The sequence below is a fragment of the Juglans regia genome, unplaced genomic scaffold, assembly GCF_001411555.2.
Source record: "Juglans regia cultivar Chandler unplaced genomic scaffold, Walnut 2.0 Scaffold_650, whole genome shotgun sequence".
Taxonomy (NCBI): Eukaryota; Viridiplantae; Streptophyta; class Magnoliopsida; order Fagales; family Juglandaceae; genus Juglans; species Juglans regia.
Window position 1 is genome coordinate 1 of NW_023361359.1, and position 10,944 is coordinate 10,944.

General features: G+C 38.8%; 2 protein-coding genes across 2 annotated transcripts; one reads left to right on the top strand and one right to left on the bottom strand.

Moving 5' to 3' along the window:
* Positions 1–2,429: 2,429 nt before the first annotated feature.
* On the top strand, positions 2,430–3,233 carry LOC109021781 (AT-hook motif nuclear-localized protein 16-like). The gene has a single exon (XM_019004500.2). The coding sequence runs from the start codon at positions 2,430–2,432 to the stop codon at positions 3,231–3,233; it is 804 nt and encodes a 267-aa protein (XP_018860045.1).
* A 536-nt stretch (positions 3,234–3,769) lies between these two features.
* LOC109021774 (pentatricopeptide repeat-containing protein At2g42920, chloroplastic) lies at positions 3,770–5,633 on the bottom strand. Its single transcript, XM_019004489.2, has one exon. It carries the CDS (start codon positions 5,574–5,576, stop codon positions 3,966–3,968), a length of 1,611 nt encoding a protein of 536 aa, XP_018860034.2. The 5' UTR covers positions 5,577–5,633; the 3' UTR covers positions 3,770–3,965.
* Between the last annotated feature and the right edge of the window lie 5,311 nt (positions 5,634–10,944).

Sequence of the window (10,944 nt, forward strand, 5' to 3'; positions counted from 1 at the left end):
TAGAGACTTTATAGTTTGGGAAGTTCATGCCGGAGGCTTGGCTGGACATTTTGGACGTGATAAGACCATAGAAGAGATTGAACGTCAATTCTATTGGCCTAGCTTGAAGAGAGATGTGGCTAAGATAGTTAGCACCTGTAACACTTGTCAATTAGCCAAACAAAAGCGACAAAATACTGGTCTCTACACACCCCTTCCTGTCCCTAGTTGTCCTTGGCAAGACGTTAGTATGGATTTTGTGTTGGGACTTCCACGCACTCTGAAGAAGTATGATTCTATTTTTGTTGTAGTGGACCATTTCTCGAAAATGACTCACTTTATCCCTTGTAGCAAAACTTCATATGCGTCGAAGGTCGCTAGGTTGTACTTTAACGAGATTGTCAAGTTGTATGGTCTTCCCAAAACCATTGTTTCAGATAGGGATGTTCGTTTCACAAGTCATTTTTGGAGAACCCTATGGTATATGGTTGGCACTAAATTGAAATTCTCCACTGCTTACCACCCCCAGACAGATGGTCAAACTGAAGTTGTTAACCGCAGTCTTGGCAACTTATTAAGATGTCTGGTTCAGGAGAATCTTAGGAATTAGGATTTGATCCTCCCTACAGCTCAGATTGCATATAACAGTTCGGTGAATCGGTCTATAGGTATGAGTCTCTTTGAAGTTGTTCATGGTTACAAACCTAGGAAGCCTTTAGACCTTATTCCCATGTCTCCTCATGCTCATGTATCTGTGTCAGCTGAGGCTTTTGTTCAACATCTTCATGACTTGCATATTGAGATCAATAAACAACTTGAAGCCAGTAATGCATCATATAAACTGCAAGCTGATTTGCATAAACGACATGTTGAATTTAAAGTTGGGGATTATGTTATGATTCGAATTAGACCGGAACGGCGTCCACCTGGATCCGCTTCCAAATTGCAAGCACGTAGTGCTGGTCCTTTTAAAATTTTAAAGCGTGTTGGTCCAAATGCATATATTATTGATCTTCCATCACATTTTGGTTACCACCCTACTTTCAATGTTGAGGACTTAGTTGCTTATAAAGGCCATTTCAATCCCTCCAGTGATCCTTTTCTGCCTCCATCTGTGAACCTTGATCCTGACCCTTTTGTAACTCCTAATCCATTACCATCCATCACAGCACACAAAGATAAAATTGATACTATTCTAGATGAACAGATTGTGTTGACCAATGATGGAGAGGTTCAGCGTTTCCTTATTCGTTGGGTCGGTCGACCAAACTCTGACTGTACATGGATTCCCAGAGAGACACTACAGCAGCTTGATCCAGATTTATTGGAGCTTTATCGGAGCCAGCAGGACCTTCCTTTGCCTGGGTCACCAGCCACCTGTTCTAGAGAAGTGGGTAGGGACACCAGATTCAGACCTCCACTCACACGTGTTTATGGCCGTCGGAAGAAGCATGCTCAACCACTTAGCTTATGGTTGGGTGATTGATTGCAGCCTTAGTGTGACTCATCAACTCGACAGAGTCAAGCTTTTCCACCCCGGGAGAGTTGATGAGGACATCTCCTATTAATGTTTTAGTTATTTTATTAATGTTTTGTCTATTTTTTTTAGGGTTTGTATTGCCCTACTATTTACAGACATTTCTATTTTTGTTATTTTATTAATGTGTTAGTTATTTCATTTAGGGTTTGTGTTGCCCTACTACTTAAAGACACTTTAAGGAATTTTGGAGTTAGTTGATTTTGAATGCAAAAACTGATGCGCTAGCCGCCCCCCTTCAGTCCCGATTGTTTTCTTCTTCTCCCTCCCTCCTCTCTCGTTCATTTCTCTTCTCTATTTTCTTAATATTCTGCTCTACCTCTTGTCTCACTTCTACCCTACATCACTTTCCTTGTGTATGTGATTGTGCTGAGTTAGTTGACTGGAGGGCTCCAGCTGTATCCTTAACAGGTTTGAATATAGTTCATTGTTTACAATCTCACTTGGGTTTTGTATCAGATATTTTGAAAACCATTAATCGCCTTCCTCTTTTCCGGGGTAGTACAGATTTTTTACTTGTTCCTTTTGAATACTTACCGATTGGCCTGTTACTCCTCATCATCAATTGCAGTTCAAATGATCATTCAGGCTGCCAGGATTCGATTTAATGACTTGGAATCATGATTTTGCCAGGTGGAATATTTATATGCGATATTGGTATCTGTTGGAGAAGGCAATTGACATGAAGACGTGATCAGTTGGGAATTAGGCACCGAGATGAATGCACAAAAGCGCAGGGTTGGTACTAAACTACCTGTACTTAACCATCTCCTAATTCCCTGTCATTCTTTCGAGTTTCTATGATAAAATTATTGGCAGAAACCACTACTTAAACTCACATCTAGACTGCATATATGGCGAATTTCCTGTTTGTTTGTTTGTTTGTCAGCAGTTTGCTGTGCGCAGTGCAGAAATGGCTGGAGGCGCAGATCTAAAAGTCCCTTCTTTGGTGTCAAAAGCTACTAATGATCGAAACCAAGAACATGAAAGTGGCGGCAATCACACCTGGCCTGGTTCTGATGTGTTCGTGTCTCCCAAAGTGCCCAAGGCAGTGTCACCAGTTTCATCTGTAGCTGAGGGGGAGACCATTATTAGGCGGCCTCGTGGGAGGCCAGCTGGTTCTAAGAACAAGCCTAAGCCCCCCATTATTGTCACCCGAGATAGTGCCAATGCACTCCGTGCACATGCCATGGAAGTTAGCTCTGGCTGCGATGTGAGTGAAAGTTTGGCCAATTTTGCTAGGAGGAAACAACGTGGCATCTGCATACTTAGTGGCAGTGGATGTGTCACCAATGTCACACTGCGACAACCAGCCTCCTCCGGTGCAATAGTGACCCTTCACGGTCGGTTCGAGATTCTTTCATTGCTCGGATCAATCTTGCCTCCACCAGCCCCGCCGGGCATCACCGGCCTGACAATATACCTGGCTGGTGCTCAAGGGCAGGTTGTGGGCGGGGGTGTCGTTGGTGCACTCATTGCTTCTGGCCCTGTTGTGATCATGGCTGCATCATTCATCAATGCCACTTTTGATCGCCTGCCATTGGATGATGATGAAATTGCTGCAGCTATGCAAAATCAACATTATCAAAACGGCCGTAATCATCCCCTTACAGATATTTCCGACTTGTATGGAATCCCACAGAACTTGCTCACCAATGGAACCATGACCCCTGAGTTGTACTCTTGGGCACCAGGCCGAACCATGTCCAAAACCTAGACCTGTTTGCCGAAATTCAGTATGTCCTATCATGCATAAACACTAAAAAATGTTGTGAAACTGTAATGGTGAAGGTCATGTAACTCGGTAGCGTCACCAGCCAATCCATATTGCGTTGGTTGTTATACTTATACATATAACTGCAGTGCTAATTAACAACAAAAAAATAAAAAATAAAAAAATCACGAAGTTGGTGTAAATATTTTGTTGAAGGGTCTGTGCTCTGGACTTTGCCTCAGACTTCTGACTGTGTACACCGATACGACATGCAACCCCTACACTTCCCCGCACCTACAGAAGTATGGCTCTGTCTACATAGGGTCATAGATGTACTTTGTGCAACCTAGCTCCACGTGTGTTTGAGAATGCAGATCGTGAAACTGTCTATCCGATGTAACTTGGATCCTAAAATTCAAGATTAGTTACAATTCCATAAATATTTTGATTTGTCTTGTCTTCTTAAATATATTGTTCTCACAGGCAATCAACTCCCAACATCAATTTTTCAAATTTTCACAAAAATAAAGAATGAAATATTGAAGTCCAAACCAGTAACTTGGATGTTGGCAATTGAGCCAATATGACAAACAAAATAGTGAATAGGCCTTGTTCCGGTGATTATTCAAAACAGTGGGCAAAAGCTCAGACTGGGCAACAAAAGAAGTCCAATTTAGTTTTAGTTCTTCATCTATCATAAGTTCGCTCAATAATCTTGTATGGACATGCCTCATATCAGACCTTTTCCATCCCTTGCAATGCCAGTCTCAGTTCATTTAACAATGAGTATATCTCAGGCGCTCTGTTATGCAGCCTGCCACCAGAGACAAACTCATGAACTTCTCCATCGACTTCAATCAAACTACATCCTGGTTCTTTCTCAATGTGCTTCTCCTTCATGGAAAGCCTTTCCTCCATTGCTTCCTTAAAATGACTGGAGGCAGCATAAACATTAGACATTAGCAAATGACCACAGCTATCATTTGGATCCAACTCAATCACATGCTTTGCTGCCCGCTTGGCCATCTCAATGTTTCCAGAATTCCTACAAGCTGAGAGCAAAGACCCCCAAATAATGGCATCTGGGTTTACTGGCATACTTCTTATTAGCTCTTCTGCCTCTTCAATGAGTCCAGCTCTGCATAATACATCAACCATGCAATTATAGTGCTTTGTTGATGGCTTGATCTTGTATGTATTTGTCATTAACGAGAAATAATAACTCGCTTTATCCACCATGCCCGAGTGATTACAAGCTGTGAGAACTCCGAGAAAAGTAACATAATCTGGTTTCAAATTCTTAGACTGAAGCTTAGAGAATAAATGAATTGCTTCTTCTTCACAACCATTCATGGCTAGGCCAAAGATCATTGAGTTCCAACATGACAATCCTCTCTTTGGGGTGGCCACAAAAGTTTGAAGAGCCTTTTCAATGCTTCCACACTTGCAATACATGTCAATTATTGCCGTAATAACAATGATATTCAACTCAAAATTGTTCTTCATAATATAATCATGAACCCACTCCCCTTGCTTAAGTGCTCCTAAACGAGCACAGGCATTTAACAAGCTCACCATTGTAAACTCGCTAGGCTCAATATTCTCCTCCTGCATTTTGGAAAAAAGCTCCAATGCCTCCATAAACATCCCATTCCTAACACAACCACTAATCATGGTGTTCCACGAAACCGTATTTCTGGATGGTATTTTATCAAATAACCTCCTGGACTCGTGAATTTCTCCGCATTTAGCAAGACCAATAATCATGGAATTCCATGCAACAACATCGGACTCAATATCTTCGTCAAACAGTCGACGTGCCTCGCTAAGACACCCGCCGTTCGAGTACATATGTAAGATGGAGTTTCGTATAAATGGATCATTCTCAAGACCCAATTTTATAATCCTCCCATGGAGCTGAGCTCCCTCATGGGCTAGTCCAAGTTGAGTGTAAGCTTTGAAAAGAGAGGGATAGGTCAACCTTTGAGGTTCAACAGGTGAAGACATTAGCATTTCAATGAAAAGAAAGAGTGCTTTTTGTGGAGTTGAGCTTTGAGAGAACCCTCTAATGATGGTATTCCATACAAAAATGTTGGGATTTTGGATATGAGTGAAGACCAAGTATGCGTAGTTCATGTCGCCGGCGGGTGAGGCACAGAAGGTCAAGATGCGGCTAGCGGCGATGGTGTCATTTGAGAGGCCAGTTTTGATTAGGCTGGCATGAATCTTTCGAAGGTCTCTCATGGTGGTGCAATGTTTGTCAAGCATGGTGAGGTAAGGTTGGTCCGAGATGAATTTGGATATGGAGGCTGACGATGGAGTGAGGGAGCAACAACATGGTACCATTCCGTGTGGTTCCTGTTTTCTGTCGCTCCGTTTCTCTTATCTACTCCTACGGGGAATGCATAGTCAAAAGAGAGAGGCAGGGGTGGGATGAGATATGACATGTTGGGATTGATGATAAATTTGTTTTCTCGTTGAGAAAGGATTTGAGAGCATTATTTGCATGTTTGAGTTTATTTAAAAGAATTGTTCTATTCAACAGTCTTATATTATATATTTATTAAAAAAAAAGATAAATAAAAAATAAAAACAGTTGTATGATATAGAACTGCTGAGTAGAATTTATTATGCAAAATTTGCCCGAAAATAAAACTTTTATGTGATTTGTTTGTAAAACTTTATTTTCATAAAAATTTGATGAAGATAATTAGAGGAGATTATATATTTATTAAAAAAAAGATAAATAAAAAATAAAAACAGTTGTATGAGATAGGACTGCTAAGTAGAATTTATTATGCAAAATTTGCCCGAAAAGAAAACTTTTATGTGATTTGTTTGTAAAACTTTATTTTCATAAAAATTTGATGAAGATAATTAGAGGAGCCTTTTTTAAGAGTAAAAAATGATAGAATTATTGTTCAGATCCTTGTTATAGATAGATAGACCTCACTTAGTTCTTGAAGATTGGTTTGGGGAGTGAAATGAAATGAAAATTTTGTGAATAGTAGTGAGATAATTTGATTTGAATATTTTTTGAATTTTGAAAAAATAGAGAGAAAAAATTGAATAAAAAATATTATAAATTTAAAATATTGTAAGAATATAGTTTTATAATATTATTTTTGTTTAGGGATTTGAAAAAGTTGGAATTGCTTTTATTTTTTATTTGAAAGTTTGAAAAAACTGTAATGATTCATTTGAAAAGTTATAATGATTAGTTTAAAAATTTTGTATTTGAATTATGCTTGGGAAGAAGATAAGATGAGATGAAATCAAATCAAATGAGAATTTTGTCTCATTTTAGGCCCCAAACAAGTCTAGTAACTTCTGAGCAATTTTACATAGCTCTTTTCCTTCTTTAAATCACGAATGCCGAGGCGAGTCTATATCAAAGAGACAGCTGATAAGTTACCTCCGAACTCCCCTCCTTGATAGTCTATGAATGACCGTTCATTAGGCAACGTTTGGAATATGAAAGCAACTGAACTCATCTTAGTTTGAGTTCAAATTTAAGCCTAGCCCAACATCCAAACACAAAACTCTCAAATCACTAAACATCACTCAATTCAAGACCTTTTTACACATGAGACTCACAATCTCTTTCAGCTGAAGACCTTTTTATATGTGAGACCCACAACTTTTTTCAACTGAAGACCTCTTTACACGCGGGACCAACAACTTTTTTTAATTTTTCATAAATACATCTAAACTCATCTTAACATCCAAACACATTTAAATTCATCTTATGTGGGCCCCACAAAACTCACTCTACCATCTCAAATCACTACTATTCATAAAGAACTCAACTTATTTCAACTCAACTCAACATCCAAACGCAACCTAATTGTTGAAACTGAGTAAATCTGGATTCATTATCTTTCAAATAAAAATGCATGCATGAAAACATTTATGAAAACTCATGACCCCAAAGCTAGAATGAGGGATTATTCCAGTGGAACTTCCCAGTCTACTCCAAAGTGTCTAAATTTGGAGTGATATCCCACGGGTTAAAGACAAACAATCATGGTAACGACCTCAAGATGTTGGGGTGCCCTCCTAGGGCAGGGGCTAGAGATGTTGAATGCATTCTTGAAACGGCTCAAAGATACCACATAGGATATGCCTAGGAAATCTCTCGACCCATCGTCATCATGAGGACTCTCACTTTCGTATTAAACTCGTGGAAATGTGTCGTAGGATTGGCACGAGAACTCCTCAATCCGTCCATGATGATTGACACATGGTAAGAATTACGCACCCAAAAATCCACATCAACATCGATCCGAACCACTCAAACCCATAATATCAAAATCACAATGTAAAGATATTCCATAAGCATAATGAAGAAGATGTATATTATTTGGATGAGAAGAAAGGGAAAAGTTACAGAATATGCAAGGCTAAATCTCACAACATACCCACAACATTGATGTTTCTCCCTCCGTTGTTCTCTTTGAAACCACTTGCTTTCTTTGAAAACTCTTACTCCAAAGAAACTCCAACGTTTACGATCTCATAAGTGATATTTTGTCCCTTGTCCAATCCCTTATTTAGGGCAGGACCATCAGCTATCCCTCTGACCTGCTTCTGACTCCAGACATGCTTGAATAAGAACCCTTCAGTCTCTATCATCCCTCTGCAAGATGACAGAGAAAGATTGACAGTACAAGACATGCACGTTCTCGCGGCTTCCCTTTAGTGTAGTCCGCAATCCTTCCCCGAGTAAGGGTTTCCCATGTGGCAACGCATCCATACCTCTAGGGTTAGATTATATGACTTACAGAGTTGTAATCTTCCTTTGGCAGACTCACTGCAACTGTGACCTTTCAAGTGGAGTATGGGCCTCTATGTATGACAATGCTACCTTCTGAGCACTTCTGGCAAAATCATTTTGATTGTCAGAATTCAATTCAAGTTCAGTTATGCTAATACTCTTGGTATATCATTCTGATTGTTAGGGTATCTCATTTAAAATACTCCTGATGGAATCATTCTAATTGTTTGAGTATCTCTAACGGAATATGTTAACCAGAATCATTCTGACTGTTCCTTATTCCTGACAAAACGACTGGCAGAATCATTTTGATTGTCAGAATCCAAGTCCAAGTTCATATTAAGTAAAGAAGTCAGTTCAAATTCATGTAAAGTTAAGTTTCAGTTCAAGTTCAAGTTCAAGTTCATGTCAAGTTAAGTTTCAGAATTCAAGTCCACGTTCATGTTAAATAAAGAAGTATGTTCAAGTTCGTGTAAAGTTAAGTTTTAGTTCATGTCAAATTAAGTTTCCGAATTCAAGTTCAAGATCATGTTAAGTCAAATCTCAGATTAAGTTCATGTTAAGTCAAGTCTCAAATCAAGTTCATGTCAAATCAAGTCTTAGTTTAAGTCCAGTTCAGTTTAAACAAGTCAAGTTCAATTCACGCTTCAGTTTAAGTTATGTCAGTTATGTTATGTTGTATGTCAAGTTATGCTATGATTACTTCTGACTTTGATTATGTATTCATGTTTTTACTGCCATGCATGCATCATTAACCTGTGTGGAGGTTTTATGTTAACTTGCTGAGATTTGTAATTAAACCTCACTGTGGTAGTTTCAACTATCATTCCCCCCCCCCCCACCGAATGGTAGATCTTGTTACAGGATATGAAGGGGAACTGAGAATCGACCAACTGGAAACGATCGACTAAGCGACGGTGTGATGTCGATGATGCTATAGTAGTTAACTTAAGTTACTACTTGTACTATGGAGTTGCATCTCCAGTACTCTTTTGATAATAGCCATTTTGGACAATGTTATGATCTCAGTTGTTTAATATGTCCTTTAGTATTAAGTATATTTTAAGTATTTGGGATATTTTCAGTTTAGTGCATAGTATTGCTAAAGAAAAAAATTATCCCCTGCAAATATTGCATAATGCTATATGCATGTTAGGAACATTACAATCTTATATGTCATGAATGAGAGCAGATAACCTTGTATTGCATGTCTAGTGTAACAGCCCGCTAGAAATTCATTGGCGGAATTTCTTTTGACTTTAGGACTCTCGTGAAAACCCCATAAGTTTTTACGAATCGACCTATTGCATAGGTTTTAGTCTGTCAACATAGTCAGTGTTATCACTCACTATGCTGCTAGAAATATGAGTTTTATTTATTTGAGGTGGTTAGAAGTGTCAGAATGCATTATGGTCTACGCCATTAGACTCGGTGGATTATTTAGGATTTTATGGCACAATAGCCTATTTTCATAATTCCGGACGAAACGTCTGTTGAGAATTGTGAAATTATTTTTAGGGGCACATCGAGGTTGAATTTCGGTATAATATTTTCACTGTAGGTTAATATGAATATTTAGGAATTTTTAGTGTTAAGTTTATGATTCACTTTTTCGAAGTGAATAGTAACCTCGGTAAGCGCACCAATTGCAGTGTTTCGAAATCACAGTGTGGAATGTCCAAATTGGATTAGAGAAGTTTTATTTGGACACTTGGCAAGATCTTAGCCACACTTAGTGAATAATATTAGACACTTGGCACCATGAGGGATGTTTGTTGGATTTGAAGGAATCAAGGTGTGAGATTATGCCACTTAAGCAAAACCTTGTTTCATCTGCTCAACCAAATTGTGCCAGACCAAAGAGGTTTTCAATCCTAGTGAAACCCTAAATGGTGGGAATCCAATTGAAAGCCCAAAAGCTTTGTTGAAATCGAAACCCTAAACGGTTTCCCCAAAACCCTAAAGTTGGCCTCTAAACCCTTTCTAATCCGATTTCTAGTATTGTGTTTAATCACTTGATTAAATCACTTCCACATGCTATTAATCCTTCAAATTTGTGTTAGAACATCATTATCCAACCTTGTTAACCTTGAAAAATTGATTGGACCAAGTGATATTGGATTTGGGCTTGATAGCAACCCAAACCCTCTTTAAACCCCAAATTTTAGGCCCATTCGGTTTAGGCCCTTTAAGGCCCACGAATTTGGTCACCATAGGATTGCTTCATGGCTAAGTTTTGTACCCCACTTGGCTGGCCAGATCTGTACAAGAAGGTCCTAGAAGGTTCTAGAAAGACAAAGCAAAAGGGCCACCTCACTCTTTCACTCTCACACTCCACCTTGAGAAAAGATCTTGGTCTGATTTTTATGAGAAGAAAAGGCCAACACTCAACCATTCATTCAGTCCTATCACTTTACATAGCTTGTGTAAGAAGCTCTTCAATCCACTTCCCACGAAAAGCAGCTCTCCTTTACACTTTTCCTTCATAGAACACAAAAGACACTCTCGGACAGTTTTTCATACCTCTTTTGAACGCCTATTTCGAAGATTTTGTAAGTGTTTGCTCGCCAATATTCCTTCATTAAAGTTCTTTCTTTTGGAGTCTAGTTTACGTGGATAACTTATTCGTTCCATTTGGAGATCATTTGATTGGTCAAAAGTTGTTTAGACCCCGGAAAGGTCATTCTGGGCGATAAACTGGAGAGTGTGTTATATTTTGGAGTTTTTGACCAAGCTAATGAATAGATCTTGGTCCGAAATTTTTATGGAGTACTGTTAACATGTGTATATGATTATTGGTTGAGGATTTGTTGCATGATTAAAAGTTTTGGTGAAATATTTTCTTAGGTCTAGAAACTTAGAAACTGGAAGAGGAAAAACAGTTTCTGTTTTGAGAAAGTTTAAATCTTTTATGGTTTAATCTTATTCCAATGGCTT